At 48.4% G+C, this 25746-nt stretch overlaps 2 protein-coding genes and 1 long non-coding RNA gene across 12 annotated transcripts in view; 1 reads left to right on the plus strand and 2 right to left on the minus strand.

Moving 5' to 3' along the window:
- The window catches only part of SH3BGRL (SH3 domain binding glutamate rich protein like), a 38870-nt gene extending 37818 nt beyond the window's left edge, over window positions 1-1052 (minus strand). Inside the window, exon 1 of the mRNA XM_064426521.1 lies at window positions 1014-1052. Coding sequence (XP_064282591.1) covers window positions 1014-1037 — 24 coding nt within the window. The 5' untranslated portion in view covers window positions 1038-1052. The remainder of the gene's footprint in view (window positions 1-1013) is intronic.
- Window positions 254-8102, plus strand: LOC135304275 (non-histone chromosomal protein HMG-14A). 3 transcript variants are annotated; one of them, XM_064426524.1, is made up of 7 exons: window positions 254-327; window positions 549-592; window positions 1737-1766; window positions 2416-2445; window positions 2888-2938; window positions 6058-6201; window positions 7396-8102. In XM_064426524.1, the coding sequence occupies exons 2-7, from the start codon at window positions 578-580 to the stop codon at window positions 7441-7443; spliced, it is 318 nt and encodes a 105-aa protein (XP_064282594.1). In that variant the 5' UTR covers window positions 254-327; window positions 549-577; the 3' UTR covers window positions 7444-8102. The 3 variants fall into 3 exon arrangements, with proteins under 3 accessions (XP_064282594.1, XP_064282595.1, XP_064282593.1); XM_064426525.1 differs by having other exon boundaries at window positions 304-320; XM_064426523.1 differs by having other exon boundaries at window positions 309-327; window positions 490-592.
- Window positions 7945-24865, minus strand: LOC135304276 (uncharacterized). 8 transcript variants are annotated; one of them, XR_010365717.1, is made up of 4 exons: window positions 24118-24865; window positions 22179-22767; window positions 16328-16430; window positions 7945-9978 (listed from the first exon to the last, which is right to left on the minus strand). It is a non-coding gene; the product is annotated as an uncharacterized LOC135304276 (long non-coding RNA). The 8 variants fall into 8 exon arrangements; XR_010365716.1 differs by having other exon boundaries at window positions 22179-22793; XR_010365714.1 differs by having other exon boundaries at window positions 22179-22373; window positions 22630-24865.
- Between the last annotated feature and the right edge of the window lie 881 nt (window positions 24866-25746).

Genomic DNA, 25746 nt, shown 5'->3' on the forward strand with positions numbered 1-25746 from the left:
CGCGCTCGCGCAGGCCGCGGGGCCGAGGCGGCCATGTTGTGCTCCTGCGGCCTGCGGGAAGTTTCGGGGAAGTTTCTGTGGCGGCGGGCGGGGGGCAGGCCCCGGGGGCGGCGGGCGGCGCGGGGCCCCGCGGCGGGCGGGCGGAGGCGGCGGCGCCGGGGCCGCGCTCCGGGCCGCGCACACGCGGAAAGCGCGCGGCGCTCGCGCTACGGCGGGCCCGCCCGCGCCCCGCCCCCGCGCCGCTCCCCGCGCTCCCATTGGCCCCCGCGGCCGTCAGTCAGCGGCCGGGCCCATCTCGCGCTCCCCATTCATGCAGTTTGGTTGCGTGTTGGTGTATTTTACTGTTTGCAATAAAGAGGGGGGGATTTTTTTTTTTTTGTTCAGTTTCTGCCGCAATTAACTCTTGGTCCCTTAAACATCTTCCTTTTTATTTTTGGGGTTTTTTTTCCTGTCTATTTTTTTCTTTTTTTTTTTTTTTTTTTTTTGCAGGACGGTCGGAACAGTTTTTCGCCGCTTCCATTTATTTTTCGATATCTTATCTCTATTAGGTTTTGCAATCAACTATTAAGGTGCAACTATGCCCAAAAGAAAGGTAAGTACGAAAAAAAATTAATTAAAAAACGAGGGAAGGCAGATGGGGAGCGAAGGGGGAGAGATTAAAGCGGCAATCGCGGAAATTTAGCTGTAAAAAAAAAAAAATTTAGCGCGCGCGCGCGTGTGTGTGTGGAGTTTTTTGGGTTTTTTGGTTGGTTTCCCTTTTTTCGCATTTTTAATTTTCGGTGTGTGTCCTAGAGCGGAGCGGGGAGCGGAGGGAGAGGGCTCGGGGCGGGCAGGGCAGCGCGGCGAGTTCACTTTTGGGCTGTTTTGTTTGGGAAGGAGGAGAAGGCTGGAGCAGCAGTGTCTCCATGCTGGATTACAAACAGCCATAGTGCTGTGCTGCCCCTGTGGAGAACGCGGGGCAGCAAAACCCCCCCAAAACCTGCGCCACCACCCCCCCGGGCCCCCCCACCCACCTCCGCCAGCGTTTTAATCCCCATCGCGCCATTCCCGGCTGGATTCGCCTTTAAACGTCGCCTCTTTCTCCTGCGTTTGCCTTTGTTCTCTTTTTTTTTTTTTTTTTTTTTTTTGCCTCCCACTTCTTGTCATACCAGATGGTTGTGCAATGGTAATTTGGGGCCATTAGGCGGCGCAGAATTTGAAACTGGCCTTCAAGGAACGCGGGGAAAAGGGATTAATCGCCGTAGTCGGGAACTTTGGGGCGGCGGGAATGTGGGGCGCCCCCCCCTCCCCTCACGGCGCGGGCTGGTGGGGCGGGGCGGAGACGCGGTCGCCCCTCAATCACCGAGGCGCCCGCCCGAGGGGTTTCGACCCGGTCCGGGCGCCTCACGGTCCCGGACGGGGCCGCCGGGGGCCCGGAGCCAGCCGAAAACGCTTCGGGCGGGCGCGATCGCCGCGTTCCCGGTTGTCCCTCATTGTCCTTGCGGGGCCCGCGGCGACCTTGTTGTGTGAGGGGAAATTGGCGGGAACTTTTCGAACTCGGCGTGGTGACGTAGCGACGGCTGCCGCGGGGCATTGTGGGAGTTGTAGTCCGCGAGGCGGCGGGGATGGGGGGAGGCCGCCATTGCTGCGGGTGGTGTTGGGGGGCCCCGTGAGCCCCCCCAGCTCCCCTCAGGGCTCGGGTGGAGTCACAGGGGGTGCTGCTGCCTTCTCACCTCGGTGTCTCGCTTTCCTTGCAGGCTCCAGCTGAAGGCGAGGCAAAGGAGGAGGTAGGAGTTGTGTGTGGTCCCCACTCCAAGAATTCCCGTGGGGTTCTGCCGAAATTAGGAAGCCCACGCAGCTCATGAGGGGTGTTCAGCCCTGGGGGGGGACTGTGCCTAGTTTTGGGGTGCTCGGGGCCATCACTGTCCTGTGAGGTGGCAGGTGACCCCCCCAGGGTGGCACTGGGGGTCCAGCAGCTCCCCTGGGCTGGTCAGGGACAGGCTCCAGTGGGAATGTGTCCCTTTTAGCCCCACAACTCCTGCAGGGAAAGAAACTTCACCCCTTACCTCGTCAGCAGAGACCTGCTGAGCAAAGGGTCACTTCTGGGAAGTCACAGAATATCCAAGCTGTGTGTACAAGGATCATGGAATCACAGCGTGCTTTGGGTTGGAAGAGACCTCAGACATGCTCTGGTTCTGCCCCTGCCACAGGCAGGGACACCTGCCACCATCCCAGGGGGCTCCAAGCCCCTCCAGCCTGCCCCCAGCACTTCCAGGGATGGGGAGTCATCAAGGTCCTCACAATAATGCCCATAATTTCATAAATCCCAGGATTTCTATGGGGCTCCATGGTGCTGTGCTAGTTTGGGTGGCTGTTATGAGAAAGCTGTGCTTTATGTGCTCTCTGAATTTCACTGACATATCTCTCCTTATGCAGCCAAAGAGAAGGTCAGCCAGACTATCTGCTGTGAGTATCTGTAGTTATCCTTTAATATTTTATCACTTGGGATGGGGACAGTTAAAAATAAACTACTGGGGTTTTTCCCCCAGAAATGGGAAAGGCACACTTAGAGCATTGCAATATTTAAAATTCCCATTCCATGTTTCTGTTCCCTGAGCCTCCCCAGGCTTCTCACATGAGACACAAGGTCTGTGTTAGTGCACATTCCATCCACAAGTATCCAGAGTTAAGGAATATTGATTTCAGGATGGATTTGTTCCCTGTAGGACTTCTCCCTACAAATGCTCGTGGCTCTGTAAATCACCTGCTCTCTCCTTAGCCTGGTAATTTGCCCATTGATTTTTTTGCAGGGCCAACAAATAATTTTCAAAAGCTACCAAGATAATGCTCATAAAAACAAGTATTTATTTCTGGTATTCACCTGACTTGTTTCTTGTGTTTTTTGCAGAAACCTGCTCCACCCAAACCGGAGCCAAAGCCCAAAAAGGCAGCACCTAAGGTAAGGGCCTTGAACTGAAGTCATGTTTTCCTTCTCCAGGTATTTACAGGGATAAACCCCCCACAATTAACCATTTTGCATATTCATAATTATCTTGAAAGTTTTAAGATGAAATTATGTAAGCTAAAAGAATGAGAGAGACATCATTTCATCCAACTGCTACTGAAGGAATGTGGTAAACTGAGCAGATTTGAAATCCCTTGTGGTGAGGCTTTGCTGCTGCTTTGCAAGGCTATTCTGAAGTTTCATATAATGCATTGTTGGGAAAATGATGCCTGGAGTAGAGATCAGAGACTCAATTAGAGCAGGCATTGAAAATCGTGCTTTTAATTACAGTTTCTTACTGTATTTCCATTCTGAGGCCCTCTCTGCAGTTAGTTATCAGTTTATCACATTTTAATCACTCAGGGTTCTAGAGACCCCTTCAGCTGGATATTTTTGGAAATGTCAGAAACATTGGCATGCCTGACAGTAAAAAAATAAACTATTTAAAGCTCTTTTTTAGTTTGGAGCAACAGTCTGAAATTTCAAAGGGGGCAGTTCTGCAATCCATGAGGGATTTTGTTCCATCCCCTTCTTATCAGCCTTCCCAGCCATCAGTTTACAGTGCCCTTTTGCTAGATTTTTCTGTAAACATTTAGGATTTTGCAGAAAAAAAAAACAAAACAAAAAAACAAACAAAAAACCCCATAAACACCCCATCAACAAAACTTCAGTGATTGTTTTTAACCTGTTCCCATCACACATTTTCCCTGTGGTTTGGGATGATGAGGTGGGCAGACACTTTGGTTGCAGAGGGAGATGATGGGCTGGGAACCAGGAGCTTTTTCCCTTTCCTTTGAAAAGGAATTTGCAATTGCCTGTGGCCCAGCAGACTTGCAGGTGAGGGAAGTTTCCCTCCACATGCTCTGTGTGGAGCACAGAGATGCTGTGGGAAAGAGAGAGAACCCCACGTGTCATTTTGGGCTCAGCTCTGTGCAGAGCGAGCTTTTCCAGCTCCATCCTGGCTGCAGCTGGAATTCTAGACCAGTTCCTGGCTGGATGGAGCCCTGGACACTCTGGGTTGCACTTCCCTCTAGTGGCTGCTGCCCCAGGCAGAGCAGAGCCAGCTGCTGGTGGCACACAGGGCAGGGCAGCAGGGGATGATCCACGTTGTTGTATTTGGGTTTTTCCCAACTTTACTTTTCTGTTTTCATGGAAACATTGCAGGGTTTAAACCCTAGAGCTGCCTTAACTGAATGTGAAAAGTTGGAGGAGCAGGGGTGCGAGAGTTCAGGTTTGTAAGGGACTGGCAAAGCTTCATTTGGGCCCCAGTGCCCAGCTGGGTGCTGTGGTCTCCCTTTGGGATCGTGCAGGGATCCCCTGGGAGCTGTCCTTGGGAATTGCCCAGCTGCACTTGGGAAGTGTTGCTCCTCCTGCTCCTGAGGTGCTGTTTGAAGCCAGGACACCTGAGCTCCCCAAACTGCATCAACACCTGTGCAAAGGGTGATGGAGTAAGAATTGTGGAGGCATTTTTAATTTGTGTCTGCCCCAAGTGCTTTCCTTTTCAGCCTTCAGGATCTTGGGATGGTTTCCATGTGTCAGAATAGATTCCACCCGTTAAACTTTGCCATATTGAGAAACATGGAGTTGGCAGAGGAGTTTTGTCACTTCTAAAATGCAGGACCTGAGTTTTGAACTGTTGTTGCCATCTCTAGAGCAAAACTTTTGAGGAAAATGAACACAGTGCTGTGGCTGAGGACCTGTTGTGTCCTGTGGGACCCTTCCTCTCCGTCAGTTCAGCCATGGAAGTCCATTTCCCTGGATTCTCCTCCAGGGCTTTCTGAAGAGGGACTTTTCCAGCACAGAGAATTGATTTTAGCTCTGTTAATGCTTTATTGTGGGGTTTTTTGGTGGGATAAGGGAACAGATAAGCAGTGCCACAGTACAGTTGTAATTCCCACTGCCAAACCCAGGATAGTGGGTATTCCCAAGGCAAGGACTCTGACATCACACTGCAGGAGAGTTTTCAGGGTGAGATGAAATCCCTCGGACTGAGGAGTCAGAGGTTGGAGAGGAAAGAGACCCTCACTCACTGAATGTACTGACCCCACCTTAAATTTTCTGCATTATTGGAGGATTTGCTGTTAATTTTGGTGTATTTTTAATAATTTAAGAATCAGATTACTTTACCCCTTAACACTCTTGAGTTTGCCCTTAGCACCTCATTTTTAAGGTGAATTAATTGTGTCCATTAATAACGAGGGATTGAAGTAAGAAAGTAAACTTTTTGTAACCTTTGAGTAACTTGTAGCCACTGAGACAAATCTCCTGAGCAGATAAATGTATATCCAGGAATTTTCATTTATCCTCACTCAGCTGTGAGCAGATCTTGCAGGGTTTCTGGTTCCTCTGTGGGAAGTAGGTTAATCAAGCAAGGGGCTGAGCCAGTGCTGTTCCTTACTGGCAGCAAGAGGCACATCTTTGGAAGTGAAACTAATGAGGGTCAGGTATCTGGGTCAGGATCTGACCTTGCCTATGGAAAATTATTACTACAAAAGCATCAAGTTTTGGGTTTTGTTTTGATTTAGTCTGATCCACATATAAGAAACTGCACTTAAATAATAAATGCAACTCTCTTGTGGTTAGCAAAGTGATGCTGTTGAGTCCCCAGTTTTTCTGGCATGGAAGTGGTTTATTATCACAAGGAATATTTCTGGCAGGGAAGGGGGAAAGTCCTTTGCCTACAGCTTTGTTACAGTTTTCTAAATAGGCATTAACAGCACATCTGAAGTATTCTGGTGTTTGCACATGTTGGGTTTCTTCTGTGGCTGCCTTTCAGCAGCAGGGCAGAAGTACAGGCCAGTTCAACATTTTTTAGCTAATCTAATTGAATGCCTATTTAAAATGAGAATTCTTTTAACCCCAGCCATGGCTGCTTTTATATTCTGCACTCCCCTGTAGCACATTCAGGACAGACAGAAGGAAAACATTTCTCCTGTGAAACTTTGATCTCATATTTGTCAATAGGAAGTTTGTGGGGTGGAAGGAGATTGTGCAGAGAGTTTTGAAGTTGAGAACATGCTGATGTACAAGGTGGAAATCAGGATTTAATACATCACTGTCTGTTTTCCTAACAGAAAGAAAAAGCAGCAAATGATAAAAAGGAGGACAAAAAGGCAGCAACAAAAGGGAAGAAAGGAGCCAAAGGCAAAGAGGAAACTAAACAAGAGGATGCTAAAGAAGAAAACCACTCTGAAAATGGAGATACCAAAACTAATGAGGTACTTTAGCTCCAGTGAAGCTGGGTACAGAGCCAGATGTGCTGGAAGCACAGCTGCAGGGGCTCTGCTGGGCTCCAGGGTGGGGGTCCCTGCCACACTCTGGGGACAGAGCAGCTGTGGTACCTGCCCAGGGCAGCTCCCAGGGAGAGCCTGCAGGAATGGCCTGCTCCTTCCTGCCCTGTGCTGGAGCCCTTGCAGGTGCTGTCTGCTGGCCCTGCTCCCTCAGGGCTGGCTCACAGCAGGGCCCAGGGTCTGGGGAACAGTGGAGCCCATGGACATCAGCACCCTCCAGCCTGAGCTGACTTTGCACATCCCCTCTGGACTGCTGGGTTCCTCTGCTGCTCAGCACGGGTTGGTGCTGGGCCAGAAATCTGGTTTTCAGTTCTACACAATTCTTTAAAACAATTATTTGGCTCAGAGCAATTCAGCAAGAGATTTGCAAAGTAGACTTGGTCTTGTCTCTTATCTGCAGCCTCTTGCCACAGGTCCTTGCTGTGGCAGCTCCTTTCCTCAGCTGCCCTTGGCTGGGTCCAGCTGCAGGCTCCATCAGCTGCTGAGGGATTGTCCCAGCACATTCCTTGCTGATAGTGAAGCAGTGTTTTCCCAGGGCTCTCTTTGCCCCTTGTGTTCTGTCACTGACAGTGGTGTCCCTTCATGGGTTGAGTGTCACCATCCAGCCAAGGGTCCTTTATTCTTCCATCTCTGAAACAAGAGCAGGAGCTGCTTGGTTGGAGCACTGCATGGCTGATGTGCTTCTGAGGGGCTTTGAGGGAGCTCTGCAGCTTTGATGTGTAGACTTGGAAAGTAAAAGCACATTTTTATAGAGAAAGGTGAGAAGTGATTCCCCAAGTTCAGCCAGAGCAGGATTGTGGTTGATGTGTCCTTCTTCACTGCCCCATGATGAGGGCTTGAACTTCCCCTAACATGTAATTGATCCTAATTAAAACATATTCCAAACCTCTGCCTCTCTGCAGGCAGTTATTCAAAATTACCTCACTAATTAATACTCCTGTGTTTTTATTTTAAGAATTATCAGCCCATTGTTACATCCATATTTTCTGTGCATTCCTGTCTATCCACACAAAGCCTTGTCCACGTCTGTGTTAACAAACTGCTCTCTTTTTGATGCTGGTTAGATTGGAATCCAATTAGCATTACCAATAATATTTCTGTTCTTCCCAACCCCTTTTCCAGGCACCAGCTGCTGAAGCATCTGATGATAAGGAAGCCAAGTCCGAGTAATGTTAACCCTGCCCTATATCTCCATCATTTGGTATCCGTACCTCCATGCTGTATTGTTAACAGAGAGGAATATTTTTATCAACTATTTTATAAATGCAGGTTTTTTTAGCATGAATTTAATTATGGAACATCTTCATCTCGGTTACTTGGGAATTAAATCCCTAACAAACAAAACAAAACAACAAAAAAAAAGTCATTGTTTTTAAATTTTGTGATTGTAATAGTTTGTATGGTACATGGAAAGAATAAGTGGTGGTAGCTTTTGACTTCTGTCAGTGTGTCCCTTTTTGTGTAAGTCATGCTTACAGACTTCAGATTTTAATTTTTCCCTTGTATGTGTTGTATGGTTTCTTAAAGTGGGGAGGTCTCAAAACAAATAACCGTGTGAAACATTCCAGTGGTTCTGTGGGTTGCTTTTATAAAGAAGGTGAGCTATTTTCATGAAAAAAAACCTAAGAGCTGGAAATCTGTTGTTTCCCAAATGTAATTTTATTTTGTCAGTTTTGAAAAAAAAAAGAAAAATAAATAAATAAAAGTGTAATCCTGTTTTTAAATGAAATACAAACATTTCTTTTCAAAAAGGGCAGGTTGGTTGTATGTACCCACTGTTAGGAATTTTGCTGGATTTATCTTAATAAAAAAGACTCCTCAAAAGCTGATTGTGGTTTGTTGCTTGTGCTGCTGGAAAGGTCCCAAATCCCAGGAGAGCTGCAGTGGGAGAGGGAGAGCCCATGGAGAGCTTTGGGCTTCTGGCTGGGGCTGAAGCCCCTCTGTGCCTCAGTGGTGTGACTTCCCATCAATCCAGGCCTCCTTATTCTGGGAAAGGTCTGGACCAGACCAGTGACCTGGGGTTAAATCCCAGTTCTGGTGTTACAGATTTTTTGTGCAACTTTATCAGCTCCTGCTAAAACCTGCCTTTGTAGAAAGTCTCTTCACACCCAGGATATATCTAGAGGATATATTTAATAAGAAGAAAAACGTCTGCAATGCAGAAACCTCTCTCCCATTAAATTGTTCCTCAGCCCAGCACTCCAAGAGCTGGAATATTTTGTGTCCAAACCCCAAACAGCACCTCAGTGAGAGTGTCTTGGATGCAGTGGGGTTCAGGGTGAGTCCCCAGGGCCACTAGAGGATGTCTAAGTGTGGATTTCATTTTCCAGGCCCGAGGCACTGGGGACTGTTATTGTTCTGTACAATCACTGGGGGTTAACTGTGCTCCAGCTCCCCAGCAGTGAAGGTGAGGGAGGTCTGAGGGGCCTTTTCCTTGGCACTGTATTCCCTTAATCCAGCAGAGATTTTGGGCCATGCTCTGGTCTCTCCTCCTGTGAAAAGTGATGGAGCAGTAACTGAATTCCCTGTGCCTGGTGGAAGTGTGCTGAGATGTGGGTAAAACCATGGAGACTGAACATCCCAGGTGGAACATGGTCCAGCAATAGTTCAAATGTCATCCTGACTGACATCTAAAAATGGTTCACCGAATTTCCACTCCACCAGGACAGGCTGGGGGTGTCCAGCCTGGCAAAGAGTAGGATCTGGAGAGCTTGGAGCCCCTTCCAGTGCCTAAGGGAGCCTGTAAGGAGGGAGAGGGACCTTTCAGGCATAGTGACAGGAGAAGGGGAAATGATTTTAAACAGAAGTCAGGGTTAGGTGGGATGTTGGGAAGGAATTCCCTGTGGGGTGGGCAGGCCCTGGCACAGGCTGCCCAGAGAAGCTGTGGCTGCCCCTGGATCCCTGAGAGTGTCCAAGGCCAGGCTGGATGGGGCTTGGAGCAACCTGGGACAGGGGAGGGTGTCCCTGCCCATGGCAGGGGGTGGATTAGATGATCTCTTAAGTTCCCTTCGAACCCAAATCATTCCATGATTCCATGAGTTTAGCCAGCAGTCAGTGAGAAATCCCAATGGGCGTGCTCCAGGGAGAGAATGCATGTTGGAAATGTTTTAGATTTGTGTTATTTCCTACCCCAGTGGTTTCTCTGGAAGGGCTTTGAACAGGAATCCAGTCCTGCAGGAAGGTGGAGCCCCTTCTCCCAGCCCTGGAGCCGTGGCACCGTCTCTCTTTGGCTCCACCTCCAGTCACTGATTGTCTCAAGCACTGTGATTTCAGCAGCAGACACTGAGTATAGCTGATATTTCCTTAGCACAGGATCCATCCCTGTGCCAAGGTACAAACACCCTTTGGAATGAGGTCACTCTGATCCCTAGTCGTGTCTCTCCATCTGAGTCCAGAGGTTGTTACACAGAGCATACAACTGAGTGTTTGGTTTTGGTTATTTCTTTCTTGAGTGCCAGGGTGGGAGTTGTTCTTAATTCTATAACTATTGTTCTAATCAAATTCCTCTTTCAAATAAGTACAGAAAATTGCCCAAGAACATTTTGCTCAAATTCATAACTTTTCGGAGCCATGGGGTATTGAGAGAGTTGCACAACTGAATGGATTGTCTGGTTTATGCCAAACCCTCCTCCACGGCTGTCCTGGTGTCTAGACACTGAATCCAAAGCCAGCTCCATGGCAGCTCCCAAGCTTGGCTCATTCTGTCTGAAAAGGAGAGGTTTCAAACTTTCAGGCTTATTTGGAATTTGTGGAGAAAGTGCCCTCCCCAGGGTCCTTGGCTACCTGTTCCCTGTGTTCTGGGTGTTACTGACACTGGCTGGGAAACATCCACAGATTGCTGTGGATCTGGTTATCATTATTCATTCTAACAACTGGGGACCTCGAAGATGCAAAGGTGAAGAGATTCGTGAGTGTGAAGGTAGTGATGGTTCTGAGGTGATCATGGGAAGAGATTGGAGCAGTGTTTGCAACACCCTGCCTTGGTGAGGTGTCCAGGCAGCTGCTCAGGATGAGAGGAGACAGCCTCAGGGTGCACCAGACAAGGTTTAGGTTGGATATTAGGGAAAAAAGGGTTGTCCAGCCCTGGCACAGGCTGGAGTCACCTCCCTGGGGGGATTTAACTGTGGATGTGGCACTTGGGGACATGGCCAGTGGTGTCCTTGCCAGTGCTAGGGGAACAGTTGAACTCTATGGACTTGGAGGGCTTTTCCAACCTAAATGTTCCTGTAATTCCATGATCCAGCTTTTGGTGCAGGCTCCCAGAGCAGCAAAGTGTCCTCACAGAGTGTCCTCATGGGATCTTCAACAGAACTGGGCAAGCATTTGCTTTTGTTTGCTCAGAACAATAAACCCACTGAAAACCACTTCGAAAACACTGGTCACTGTCCTGGGAGGGACAGGGAAATCACAGGAGGCACCTCCAGACCTCATCCTGGTCTGCACCATCAGCAACGTGCTGGAGCAGCACAGAGGGAAAAGGCACTGCTGCCTCAGCAAGCAAGAGAATGGCAAACAGTGAGGTCCTTGGGATGTAAAAAAAAGGGGCAATGGGGGAAAATAAAATAAAAAAAACCATCTCCAAGTACATAAAAGGAATGGCTTTGCAGGCTCATCCCACATCTACCTTTGCTCCTTTGAGTGAAGTGACTGTACACAATAAAAAAGAAAACCCCTCTGCTCTGGAGCCAGGCTGGGAGAGCTGGGGGTGTTCACCTGGAGAAGAAAAGCTCTGGGGAGAGCTTAGGGCTCCCTTCCAGTGCCTGAAGAGGCTCCAGGAGAGCTGGAGAGGGCCTTTGAGCAAGGGATGGAGGGACACCCCTTTGGAAGGGATGCAGTGACAGGACAAAGGGAAAGGGCTTTAAGATGAAGGATAGATTTAGTTTGGATATTGGGAAGAAATTCTTCCCCATGAGGGTGGGGAGGCCCTGGCACAGGGGCCCCAGAGCAGCTGTGGCTGCCCCTGAACCCCTGGAAGTGTCCAAGGCCAGGCTGAATGGGGCTTGGAGCAACCTGGGATAGGGGAAGGTGTCCCTGTCCTTGTCAGGGGGCAGAACCAGAGGATATTTGAGGTGTCTTCCAACCCAAACCAGTCTGGGACTCTGTGACACTCCGACAGCTCTGATTTTCAGCTCAAGAGCAGCTCCCTGGCAGTTAATGGAGTAACAGTGATGTTAATCTGATGAAGGAGGAGGAAAATTGAATCTTTGCAATGGAAACGATGGCTCCACCCTCTGACTGTCTCAGTGGTGCTGCTCCTTTCCTGTGCAGCTGCCGGGAGCCCCCCTGCTCTGAAACTTGATGCCCTGGACGGGCTCCAGGAGCCGGGAACACCCCGGGCCGGCGCTGGGCGGCTTTCGAGGAGCTCTGTCCTTTGAGAGAACAATGTCAGTGTGGCTTCCAGAGACTGTCCCCGTGCCCGCAGGAGCTGGGTGGTCACAAGTGAGCATGGACAAGGGACAGATGTCACTGGTGACCCTTGTGGCCACTGTCCCCTGCTTTGGAAGGGTTGGGATTGGGATTGGGCTAGGGTGAGTCAAGGAGGGATGGGGAGAGGTCAGAACTGTTCCTACCCCCTTCACCCACACCTTCCATCTGTTTGCAGAGAAGCTGTCGTGTCTCTGGAGGTGTCCCAGGCCAGGCTGGACGGGGCTTGGAGCACTCTGGTCTCATGAAAGGTGTCCCTGCCCATGGCAGGAGATGAGCTCTAAGGTCCCTTCCCACCCAAACCACTCCGTGATTCCATGATTCCCTGACCTGCCCTGATTTATCCACCTCTGCTGGAAGACGACAGGGAGGGGCTGGTGGGACAGGATCCCAGAGGAACGACACCCCCTTCCTCCTGCAGCACCAGCCAGGGAATCACTGGAACAGCATCAAATGGAAGTGATGTCCAGGGATTAGTGTGAACTTCAGGCTGAGGTAACACCTGAAAGCACTGAAAGGAAGTGGATGCTGATGTGATAGAAAAGGGAAAAACAGCAAATTGGAAAGCTCTGTTCCTAAGAGTGGGAATCCAATTGACACCATAAAGCTCTCAAAGGCAACTTAATACAATTGGACACATCTTAAACAATTCCAGACGTTCTTAAAAGGGGGAGAGGAAGCATAAATTACACAGGGAAAAATGCTGGATTGAAACCTAAACACAGAGTGGTCAAGACCACTCCCCCCTCCCACTGCCAGCAGCATTCCCAGTAAGGGGTTCCAGGGCATGGCTGCTCCCCTTTGGAAGTGCCTCCCTCCCAGCGAGCGAGGTGTGCTGCTTCCACTGGGGATGAAGAGCAGCACAAGCCTGGAATGCTCAGTGAAAGCTGCTCCAAAGTGATCCCAGAGCCAAAATCTCACAAAATCGCTGGGGTTTTGTTTGTTTAACATGAACAATTCGGGGAGGGGGTGGAAGTGCCTTTCTTGGAGCTCAAACCAGATGTGCGACATCCCAGCCACAAAGCTCCGGCTTCTGCGCTGTTTGTTTTCCCCCCAGGAAGATAAAAGGAGCAGTGGAGAAGGTTTGGATTGTGGCAGCTCTCGGGTTTCACCCTGGCTCCAGGGGCGCTGGCAGAGGCTGCTCTGTGGGACCACAAATGAGTTTTGCTCTTTCACGGATCCGGGGCTGCCGCTCCCCTCGGAACGCGGCTGGAGTTGGAGGTGGGCTGTTCCTAAGCCTCAGGCTGAGACTCAGCTTTCCAGCAGGCTGGAATTGTGCTTGGTTTGGTTTCTTCCTTCATATAAATCCACTGTCACGGAGGTGCTGACCAGAAGTGCTTCCCCAAGTCACGGTTCCATTTTGTGCCAGCTCTGCCAGGAGAGAAAGGCTGGAGTTGCCTCTCCGGGCCTCATCCGAGGGCAATCCTGCAGGATCTGCCTTCTCTTCCTATAAATCCTTCCATGCTGCCAACAGAAAGTTCCACATCCAGGCCAAACATTCCCTGCTGTGGTTTCACCACCCATGTGGTTACAGCCTGGTTATCAACTGAGATCTTGGAGTAAACCCCGACTTCCCCACTCCGTGTTTACTCCTGTGCTCCTCTATACCTACAGCATTACCCTGGGAATAATTAAAATAATTAACAAGTGTAATTAACTGTTGGAGGGGAAAGGAGACTTTTAGGACATTATACCAGCAACAATTAAATAAATTACCCTTTTTGTCTTGCAAAGAATTGACAGACAGGGGGGAAAAGGATGCGGGATTTGTATTCCCTGGTGCAGCGGCACAGGGACAGTGAATAGGGGTCGGTGGCTCTTGTGTGGGGACACAAAGCAAACAAAGAGGCCCCAAATGAAATTACAGAGTGGCAGATGCAAAACGAGCATATTTCACACAATGAGTAATTAAACCATGTAACTCATTGCCCAAATGGAGCCCAGGAATCATAATGGCTTAGGAAGTGATTACACAAACTCTTGGAAGATGATCCAGGGGGGCTGTGGGACACAGACACGTCACCAGTGCAGGAGCAGCAATGTGTGGTGGTGGGAGAGGACCTGGAGTTGTCCCTGGCCCTGGACCTCTGGAGGAGCTGAGGGGTGAGGGGACACAGGTTTGTACTTCCCCTTTGGTTTGAGCTCCTCCGGCCATTCCGGGCACTTTGAGAGGAGGAAAACTTCCCGGCTGTTCACTGTGTGTGGCTGTTGGGGACAGACACGGCGTGGATGTACCCAAGGTACCACCTGTGTCCCTGCCAAGCCCTGTGCCACTGACCTGGGCTGTGCACATCCCCCTGTGCAGGTGTGCTCCTGGAAATATTCTCCATTGGAGCTGAATTTTCCCCAGGAGGAAAAGGGCACCACATCCTCCTGTTCTTGGCAAACCCCCTCCCCAAATGCCACCCTAAGGTCCAGGTTTGCTGGGTGCTGAAGGTGAGGTGATGGCCACCACTGGGCTGGAGAAGGGGTCCAGATTCCCAGCTCCCAGTGCTGCTCCATTTGGGCTTGGAAGTTATCTCCAACCCCCTTTGTGGCCCACCTTGGCTATAAATCTTGGCTTCACTTGGTGCTGCAGTCTCCAGGTGGTGGTCCTGGCTGGGGGTTCCTGCACGGCTGCTCTGCACACACAGCAAGGCCATCCCTGGGAATTTGGGGTTATCCAGCTGCTGGGGGGATGGCACGGGGACCAGGAGCAGGCACCACAGCTCTCAGGGTGTCAGAGGATGTGGCACTGTGCTGGTGGCTCCACAGGGCTGGGGGATGGTGGCAGCAGCTCTGTCCCAGCTCCTGCTGCAGGGATGCCCAGCAAGGATGCACAAGCAGGGACCAGAGAGCAGACAAGGCAAAATGCATCCATGATTCTCTTCCATCACCTGGAAGTGTGATGTCCCTGCAAGAACTGGATCCTTCTGGAATGCTGGCAGCTCTCTCTGCCTGCCCTGCAGCCTCTTTGCTGACAAAATTTGGGGTGACAGAACAGTGCAGTGTGTCCTATGAGGACGGGCTGGGAGAGCTGGGGGTGTTACGGAGAAAGCTCTGGGAGACCTCAGAGCCTCTTCCAGTGCCTAAAGGGGCCACAAAGAAAGATAGACAGAGACTTGGAATCAGTCATAGAGTGAGAGGAAAGATCTCCTGGCCACAGCAGCCCATGACATCCCTGGGAGAGCAACAATGTGCCCACTGCTGCAGCAGGAATTGCTGCTACTTGTGTATAGTTCATATATTCATGTTTTATATATATCACAGAATTCCTGATGGGTTTGGGTAGGAAGGGACCATAAACCCATCCAGTTCCACCCCCTGCCATAGGCAGGGACACCTTCCACTAGCCCCAAGGTTACTCCAAGCCTTGTCCAACCTGGCCTTGGACACTCCCAGGGATGGGACAGTTACAGCTTCTCTGGGCAATAATATCAAATTATATATTATATACATAATATTAAATATACACATATATCTCTCAATAAAATAGGGTTGTAGGTGTCATGTTCAGATCAGGAGTGACTCTGTGTTGAAGCTTGAGTTGATGTCCTGGAACCAAGGGCTGTGCACCCCTTCACTGTTTGTCCCCAGATGCCCCACAATGTCTCCTTTCCCTCAGCAGGGACAAAACCTTGTGGATTTTTTTGGTTATCCCCTGATTGGAGCCCTTGACTCTCCATCTCACTTCTCTCAAGAGCAGCATGACAAAACCAGCAGTTCCAGCCTATTTTGGCGACCACTTGCTTCAGGAACCTGAGGAGTTTCATCAAAAGCCTGGATGGATTTCGGGTCTCGGGTTTTATTCATTCCAGCATTGGCTGACAAAGCCCATTACATCATCCCTTTGGAAGAGAAATTCTCTGCAGCTGCCTGTGTGGCGCGGGGTGGGGGGGCGTGTGGAGGGGGGTGTTTAAAAAAATAACACAGATTTTTGTTTCTTTCTTTCTTTCAGGGCAATTTTCCTCCCAACTGCTGGAAAACTGAATGCTAAAAAGCTTCAAAAGTGGGAAGGAAAAGGGCAGTGTGCAGCAGTTCCAGTCATTCCTGGGTTTATTATTATTATTATTATTTCCTTTCCAATGACCAAGAGGGGGAAAAATAGCCCCATTACCCCGCGCATCCAGCGCGCCCAGCCAGCCGTGAAAAGCAAAGGCAGTGTCATGGCAATGGCAGATGGCACAGAGCGGGAATGGAGCGGGAATGGAGCGGGAATGGAGCGGGAATGGAGCGGGAACGGAGCGGGAATGGAGCGGGAGAGGGAGGGAGGGCTCCGGCCCCGACCTCCGCGCGGACCGCGCTCCTAATTAGCCCCCGAGCAGGGGGGCTAATTAAACCCGGAGGTAAGACAAGTGATCACTTTTCCTTGCAGAGATGTGGATGGAGCCGCTGTCGGAGTCGCCCTGACATCCACGGCAGGAAAGGATTCCGGTCCCGGCTCATCCCTCCCGCGCTGCCAGCGAGCCGCAGCAGCAATTCCCGACTCTCCCAAAGACCGGGGCTGCAGAGAACGGGGCATTGCAAGGAAACACCGACGGCGAGGAGAGAGGCAGCGTCTGGATGCTGTGCTGATGACGCCAAGATGTGACAGCCTCACTCATTAGCATTATTTGGCACCCAAGTATCCAAAGCACCCCCTTGAACTCACCCAGGGTCGGAGCAGAAACTCCTCTTCCCTCCTCCACAGTTGTTTTGGAGTATTCTTTCATGCTAGATAACCTCATTCCTTTTAATCCACTTTTTCTGGTTTCCTATAAAAGAGGCAGTTGGAAGTAAATTATTTTCACTGCCATTAAACTGGGTGCAAAGCTTTCAGAAAATGGGATATAGAGAGGAAAATGATGATATTATATAATATGATAATAATATAGACTAATACATTATAGAAGTATTATATATTATATTATATTAATTATATTATATTATATTACATTACATTATATTATATTATATTATATTATATTATATTATATTATATTATATTATATTATATTATATTATATTATATTATATTATATTATATTATATTATATTATATTATATTATATTATATTATATTATATTATATTATATTATATTATATTATATTATGCAGTTATTCTGTAAAAGTATTTCTTTTTGCACTGCAAGGACTGGAAGTCCAGAGCTGCTCATGCAGCTGCAGTTGCTGATGATTCCTTCTGGGATGTGCTGGGCTTTCCATGGCTCTTACAAATGGGCTGAACTTTGCAAAAACCATGGGAAAACCTGTGGCTGTGGAGCTTTTGGCACTTCTTTGCCCATTCCCAGGCAGATGCTCTGTCCCCACACACATACCCTGGGTGAGCACAACACCAATGCACGCTGCCTCTGCTTGGTTTAAAATGGCTCCAGCCCTGCCCTGCCCTGCCTGCTGGAGCACTGGGAGCATCTCTCCACCAGGACCATGATCCCAGTCCCTGGGGATCAGTGGGATTTCCAGAGCAGCATCCCCCTCTTGCAGAGCATCATCTGGACGATTCAAACTCCAGCCTTGCCGGATTTCTGCTTCCCAGTGAAACACCAGACAATTTGTGTTTCTATTTTTACCCTGGATGAGTCAAGGGTCGCTGCAGGACCAGATCAGGGGTGCTGGGCTTTCCATGGCCTTATGCCTCATCCCATAAATGCTCTTGGCCTTTGGCAAGCAGGAGGAAAGCCTGACAGGACAATTCCTCTTTGCTGCCAGGGTTGGATCCCCGAGGAGCTGCCAGGGCTGCTGCAGGTCGGCACAGCTCAAGGGCTCACCACTGCACTGAGAGCTGGTCAGAGTCACCCACTCCAGCCTAAAAAGCATCCAGGATTATGAGAAAACTTGGGAACATCTCACCAGCAGCGCTGTGGCTGAATCACCACAGCTCCAGCCTGGCTGGGATGCTCATGGGATGAAAAGAGCCAGGGAGAGTTTGGAATTTCCAGAGAAATCTCTACATTTCCACCTGTTGCTGTTATTTAATTCAGAAACAAGGGGAAAGCAAACCTGTCTGGAAAGAACAAATATGGGAATGGAGTTTGGGATTGTTGGAAAGGGATGGACTATGTCCATGAAAAATATTAGCAATAATTAGTCCCAGAACTGCAGATATTGATAGTCTGGATCTCACATCCATCAGAATGACTTGTACTTATCAGCAGCTCCAGGGTTTTCCTGCCCTCCAGCAAACGCATTTTTCCTTCTTCTGGAGGTCTGGTCATGTTCTGTTTCATTTCATTGCTGAGAGAAATTAAAATATTTCTTACATCTGCATCAGCATCTGCTAACAGATTAGGAATTAGGAAGCTGAAAATTTAGCTGAAAATAAGAATTTAGGAAGCTGAAAAATTATTTAAAAATACATAAACATAAAAATATATCCATATAAAAAATGGGAGCTTCCTCCCTGTATTCCCTGAGCACATGAGGTTGCTTCCAATGCACATTTTATTTTAAGGTGAGTTATTTTGTTGCCATAGTGACATCATTCAGGTTTCCAACCGCTGCCGTGTTGGTTTCCTCCCAGGCAAGACTTGTCACAAGCAGTCAGTGTCCCCAGCCCCTTCCTGGCCAGCAGCTTCCCACGGGGTGCAGGATTCCCTGGAATTCCAGCCTGCAGGATGAGCTGTCACCACTCCCTGCCAAGGCATGGGGGGACTCGGGATCTGGGGGAGTCAGAGAGAGGCAGGCACGGAAAAACTCCGGCCAAAAGGATTTTCCTCTGCTCATTCCTTATCCTTCCTCCTCCACCCGTGCAGTGAGCTGGGAGAAGGTCAAAGAACCCGGTAGCTTTATTAATTAGCACTAATTAATACACTCAGCTGCCTCTGCTGTCACTGTGCTCATCTACCCCAGGCCCTGACATGGGCAAGAATAAACTGTCCCCAAAAGCTTAAAATCTCTGTAAATCCTATTTCTTCCCACACAGGTGTCTCATGGATTTATTTTACTACCAAGAGAACTGCACTAAAATTAAGATTTTAAATACAAAGGTCTGTAATTATGTTAATAAAGATGTAAAGAAATGGGATTCTCTGGTAAGGGAATATTTGTGGGGTTATTTGGGTCAAATGGGCTCTGTAAGTGTATTGGAAATTAATATTTAATTTTATGTATTTTTATATTAAATATTTAAATTCATTGTGTTATTATGATGCTAAAGACTTCTAATGGTAAATGTATTTTTTTGGCTCTAATTAATTTAATTAAAGCAGGCAGAGTGTGCCTCATTAGCCTAAAACCTATTTCATGGGTGCCAGGCCCTATATGTGACTGAGAGCCCGGGTGCCTGTTCTACTGCAAGGCCAAAAGGAGCTCAAAAAAAAGAAGCTGTTTCAAAGGTTTTCTATGTTTTTAATTCTAAATAAACCATTCCCAGATTATCAAATCAAGGCTACATTCCCGTGGCAGACCTGAGCCCTGTGTAAGCCTTCCCAGGATTGCAGCATCTGGCTAAATCCAGCCCAGATTAAAGCAAAGCTTTCATTGCACAAACTCTCCCTGAAAGGAGCAGGATGCTCCTGACCCGGGTAAGGGACAGAGCTGGGAATTGCAGGCAGAGGATAAGGAATGCCAGAGGCAGCAGCAGGGTGCAGAGGAGAGGAGGCAAGGTCCTGTGCTGTAGGACGGGCTGGTGCACTCCTCCCTGCAGAGGGAATTTGGGAAGCAGAGCCATTGGGTGTTCCTGAGATCAGCCTGGCTCCCTGATGGAAACCCCTGGAACACAGCCTGAGCACACCATCCACAGCTCAGCAACAGCCTCCACAGCAAGGCTCTCTGCTTGCAGAGGTTTTAGCCAAAGCCATTGTTTTAACACCCTTTTTTAATATTTATTTCCGAATGTCTTTGACTGGGGGAAGGGTGGAAGGGGCTCCCAATTTAATTCCATAATCCTCCTAAGCCTTGCTTAATGCACTCACTCTGCCTGGCCTCTGTGAATTCTACAGTGGTGCTTTGGGTGGTTGCAGCACTGCCCTGGAAAATGTCCCATCATTTATTTTGCAGCTATTTGAGGGAAATGATTCCCAGGGCTGGAAGCCTGGTTGTTAAACCCATATTGCCAAAGGAAACAAACTCTGTCACCCAGATGGGGCTGGACCTCGGGGCTGCCACGTGGATTCCTGGATGAGGTAGCTCAGAGTCCAGTTGAAAACTCCCAAAATTAACATTAAAGCAGGAGCAGGAGACTTCAGCAGTTGGTGAAAAATGTCATTTTTAGCTGAGGGGGTGGGTGGGGCTGCAGGGAACAAAGCAGAGTGCCCAGCTCTGGGACACCCCTGGGATGAGTCCCCCCAGGCATGGCCATGGCTCACCCCAACTGCCCTTGGGTGGGAGGGATGGAAGTGCTGCTGGAGGGAAATTCCAGCAACAGATTTTGTCCTGCTGCTGTCTTCTCCTGACAGGGAGGGAGTGCTGCAGCCTGGTTTGTTTTCCACATGTTCAAGAAAGTCAAAACAACGCTTTCAAGAGTATTGAGGCATCTCACGAGCCTCTGGTCTCCCTAAATCCCTCACTCAGTTCTCAGCTCCCAGGATTTCTCCAATGTCTGCTTGAAATCGGCACCAAGAAGACAGCATCACTCTGAAAGGGATTTTTCCATGTCCCATTTCAGGATGCACTGTGTCTCCCATGGGAATGTTCCTCGGCCATTCAGAGGCATCCTGGAGTCAGCAAGGACAAAACCCCCAAATACAAGGGCTGGCAGAGTCCACAGGCAGCAGCAAAGTCAAGATGGGAAGATGGGTTTGGAAGAAAGTCAAGGTCTGAAAGGTGTTACCTGTAACAACCTCAGTCAGCAAGCAGGAGGAAGGAGCAAAGAGAGGGAAAAAAAATGAAGAGACTGAGATCTACTGACTGCACAGAGCGGGAGGGAGAAAGGGTCCAGAGACATCAAGAAACACATGGAGAGAAGAGGATCCGCAACAGGAAATGGCAGATCCTTCAGACTTCAAGGACAATGTGGAGAATGAACAGGAGAAGCTTTTGTCCACCTCTACAGCCTTATTCCACATTTATGCCATTATAATCCAGGGATAACAAAGAAAACCTCAGGAAATAAGGACTGATGGCACAGTTCTGTCCTGATGGATACCATGTGCCTTCACAGCTTCACCTCCCACCTGTGGTGGTTTTCCAGCAGAAACTCAACCACACAGAACTTGGGGACTTCATAAACTTTTAATTGACTTTTATTGGCGTAAGAAAAATGAAAGGGAACAGCCAACAAGACAAGAACTTGCAGGTGTTGAAAACCACCTCACTGGAAATTAAATTAAATTAGTCCTTTGATTTAAAAAAACAAAACACTTTAAAGGACCTTCCAAGAAGGTAAGGCCTCTCTAAATCAAGATGACACACAAAACCTATTCTAGCAGGTTATGTCTCAAGCCCTAATAATTTAAGGCCAAAAATAAAAAGGTATTATGAAATCTGAACTCCTGAGGACATCAGGGGAAAGACTTTTCTCAGAGATACAAAGCTGGATGGCTACAGGAGAGTGTGAATGTCCATTAAATGATGGAAGTGCAAGAATTAAATGAAATGGGGTCACTTTACTGCAGAGGAATTTATGGAAGCTTCCATGTTAAAGCTTTTCCTTATGAGGGATCAGAGAGAGATGTCATCTCAAACTGAAGATCAGGAGAAGAGGCTTTATAATCAATAAATAAAGATAATGGGAAGAGAATTCCTGTGTGGGACAGCGCTTTGAGAAATGTTCCAAAATCCCATCCTTGGATTCCATGATCAGTGACTTAGAAAGTTCATTCTAAACTCACACTCCTGTGAGTAAATTTACACAGGACAGTTTTCTAATGCATCACCTCATGCAGTAATTGAGAATTAATTCTATAAGACTGCATTTAAAGAGTATTAATGAGTTTATTTAAAATGTCTGCCTGTTAAGAATACCAATAAATAAAAAAAATCATCAAAATATTTTATAACCTTTTATTTCAATAAAAGCAGTGCTGTAAAATACCCTATTGCACTCCTTCTCAGTATTTGTAATATTTTTGTAGAATGAAAAATATAATTAAAATATAGAAATCCTCAAAAGTTTATGGAAAAGGGTATAGGATACAGAGGGATGTAATTTTATTAAAATTGTATTTGCTAAGTAGCTGAGGGCATTCCAGTAAAATTTGCATGTCCAGGGAGAGAGGTGATAAATTCCCAGCTGCAGTCAGATGCTTTGTGCCCAGGCTTCCAGGAGAAGCCAAAAATGCAAAAACATAAAAAATCACAAACAAAACATCAAAGGATTATTTACAAATATTTAGCATGATTTGAAGTTGCTGAATTAGCCCAGCAGTGATATCAGGTGATATTTCTGGGGCAAGATCCTTGTGCAGGGGACCCCTGGACTGGCAGCAGCCACAGCCAGTCAGAAGCTGGAAAAGGCTGGGAGCAGGGGCTTGATCCCAACCAGGGGACACAGGTCAGAATCAGTCCCTTTGACAGGGATTGTGCAGAGTGCAGGAGTGACACCACCAATAACAAAACCTACCTGCTCACTTACACCCAGCAGTAATTTTGCTGCTGTAAAAACGGGGTTCCAGGCACTTTGGGGTACAAAGTTGGAATTCAGAGATGCTGAGGATGGACCTGACACTGACATCACTCCCCCGGTCCTTCTGCTGGCAGGGAGGGACACAGAGCCACCCCTTTTCCTGTGCTCCATCCACAGCTGGATTTGGCATTTCTGTGTGAAATACAGATAAGGAGAAATGTTTAGATAACAGCCAGAAATGTCACTGCTCTGCAAACCAGGCAGGTGAAGTTCCCCCAGTCGCAGCAGGGCTGCACACACCGATCCCAGCTCACAGCAGCTAATGGCTGCCATAAGGAATACGAGATATGGATCAGCCCACGGAGCAAGGGATTCCTGCTCCAGGCAGGTGGAATTTGGGCTGAGTGGATTTTAGGATTCTCAAAAGGAAAAAAACCACCGTATTTACATCAGCAGAACAAGTAATTTTTCAAGATGAACTGCTGCAAGATAGAATTTAGAAACAAAGGCGAGCGGCGTCCTGGCTGTGCCTCCATCGCCTTCCTCGGGATAATGTCGCACCCAACTCTTGGATGTCTGGCACCATCTAGAGGAATAACCGGAATGATGCAGCTGAGAAATTAAATAATAAATTATTATAAATAGCAAAAATCCTAGAGCAGATCTTGTGTAATATCTAACAGCTATTTAGATATTATTTAACAGCTCTTGCCGAGGAAGAGTACCACAGGAAGGAGTGGGAACTTGGAGATTTGTCCTGCAAAAACAGGATGTTCGTTTGCACACACAAGCCCTGCACTCCAGCAACTGTAATTAGTGCTAATTATTTTGCATCTCATTTCTTTTTAAAAATAAACTATGATATCAAAATTTTAGGTTATATGTAAAGATCTTAAAATAAGCTTGGACTTTTTAATATTCCTTTACTCACAACTGTGTAGCACAAGGCACCAACTCCTGAATTCCTTCTGAACAACTCTTATTTTTGAATCAACTAAACAAAAACTTGGATTTAATTTAACTACCATCCTGGTTTGTCCTTTAGCTCCATATGAAAGACCCAAGATTAGCAGAATGTTCACAGAAATCCTTGTGGGTTGCTTCCAACTCGGGGGTATTTTATGAAATGTACACAGAAAACTTTTTTTTTAAAGCTGAAAATGCTTAATTTGTTCCAGTGTTTAAATCCAGCTGGATTCAGGCATGTGCATCCCCATCTACATTTACTGGAAAGGCACAATGCAGGTAAACCCACCACACCTGCACAATTCCACTCTAAACTTGCTTTTTCTTGATTTTAACTGTACATTTCTGGTTATGCTAAACCACAATTCTGTTTTCACACACGGCTAAAGCAGGATTTGACTCATGAGGGCAGAATAATCATAAATAAAATATGAGAGACACACCTTTACCTGGTTTTACAAGCCAATTATGGGAAAGTTCATTTAATTTTGTATTCAAATTAAACAGGGGGTTGAGTTTTACTTTTAACTACAACTGAGAGTAAAACTCCCTACAACACCAAATGGGAGAAGTGATGGGTATTTGAATGTCATCAGTTCCTACTCCTAAAATCCCTCAAAAATTTTCTTTTTTTTTTTTTTCTTTAAAGAGCAGTATGGAAAGAAACAGCTACAATCCAGCTTCTTCCTTAAAGCATCTCTGCTCCCGAATCCTTCCGTGGCTCATTAGTCTGTTCTCCCTCCTCCTGCCACCAGCTGCTGCTGGCATTTACATAACAGAGCTGTGCTCTGAGGAAAGATGAATCAGCACATCCATAAAATCCTGCTTTCACTCCGAGATTTACTATCACCCCCAGCATGCTGCTGCTTGGATGCAGAGGATCTGGAAAAAGATGAGTCATGGAGCTGCAGAACCCACGTGTGGTGTGGAAATGGAGCTCCTGGGGAAAGAGAGGATGGGCATTACTCACCAGACATGACTCCTGGAGGGGAAAACCCCGGAGAGGTGGGAAGAGGTATCGGTAACAGCCCTGCTAGCAGGCTTGGGGAGTAATGAAGCAACTGGGAGAGCGTTGAGGAGAGGAAGCTGAGCTGCCAGGGAGTCAGGAGTGTCGGGAAGAAGCTCGGGAGTGACTGCACAGCAGCACAGTCCAGCCACAGCCAGGCTGGGGGAAGTCCCCTGTGAGCTGTTTGGGAATGAGGAATGGCCCTGGTGCAGGTACAGCACACACAGGACACACCTGGGGCATTCCCAACACTCCCCTTCCTGCTGATGCAAGAATCCACCTGAGCCTGATGTGGAGCAACACCGAGCACGGCAGAGCACTGACCCAAGGTCCTGGACTGAGCACCAAGCCAGGCTCCCAGCTGGAATGCCACAGGAAAGGCACAAGCAAGCCATGGATAAGCTTACTTTGGGAGCATTTTCTATCCCAGGCTTTTGAAAGCCCCTTTTAGTTAGTGCAGAAATCCTCACGGGCTGGCCCAAACAGAACAACCCTGCCTGGTGGTGCTGCAGCTTCACCCGTGCCACCCCCAAACTCAAATGAAAGCAAATCATGAGTGGAAAGATTCAGTAAGGCACCAAAGGTGCCAGGGAAATGTCATATTCCTAAAAAAATACAGAATCATGGAATCCCAGAATGGTTTGGGTTGGAAGGGGCCTTAAAGCCCATCCAGCCCCACTCCCTGCCATGGGCAGGGACACCTTCCACCAGCCCAGGCTGCTCCAAGCTCTGTCCAGCCAGGCCTTGGACACTGCCAGGGATCCTGGGGCAGTCACAGCTTCTTTGGGCACCCTGTGCCAGGGCAGAATTCCTTCCCAGTATCCCACCTAAGCTGCCCTCTGGCAGTGGGAAGCCATTCCCCCTGTCCTGGCACTCCAGGCCCATGCAGTCTCTCTCCATCTTCCCTGTGGGCTCCCCCAGGCACTGGAAGCCACAGTCAGGTCACCCTGGAGCTTCTCTTCTCCGGGCTGAACAGCCCCAGTTCTCCCAGCCTCTCCTCACAGCAGAGCTGCACTCTCCCTCTGACAGCTTGGTGCCTCCACCGGATTTGCTCCAACAACTCCAGGTCCTTCCTGTGCTGGGGATCCCGGGGCTGGAGGCAGCTCTGCAGGTGGGGGTCTCACCTAAGCACGGATGTGGAGCTGTTGGCACCAAAATGCACCAGGACGTGGTGCTGGCCAGTATTTGTGGAGCTGGTTTTCCCTGACATGGAATTCTGTCCAGCTCAGGAAGATGGATTTGTACTTTCAGGGCATATTATTATAAAACATCATCTGTGTTTTCTCCTTTGCCTTCCCATCAGGCATGAAAAGATGAGCTTGCAGTTCTGGGCTCTGAAGGCAGGTGGGGGAAGCAGTACCTCTCTGGAGAGTGGGATCAGTGTGAGCTTCTCCCGGCTGGGAATTCACGCTGAGAGCAGCAGTTCCACCCTGTCTCTCCCAGGAGACTCTGGGGTCCTGCTGGGAAGCTGGGACAGCTGCTCCTGTTGGGAAGCCACTGGAATGAGCAGCTTGGTGAGGCAGCACCTCGTGTCTGTCCACTGACCAGCTGAGCAATGAACCTGCCCTGAAAACACTCCAAGAGTAAATGTCT

This window comes from Passer domesticus, chromosome 7, assembly GCF_036417665.1.
Source record: "Passer domesticus isolate bPasDom1 chromosome 7, bPasDom1.hap1, whole genome shotgun sequence".
Classification (NCBI taxonomy): domain Eukaryota; kingdom Metazoa; phylum Chordata; class Aves; order Passeriformes; family Passeridae; genus Passer; species Passer domesticus.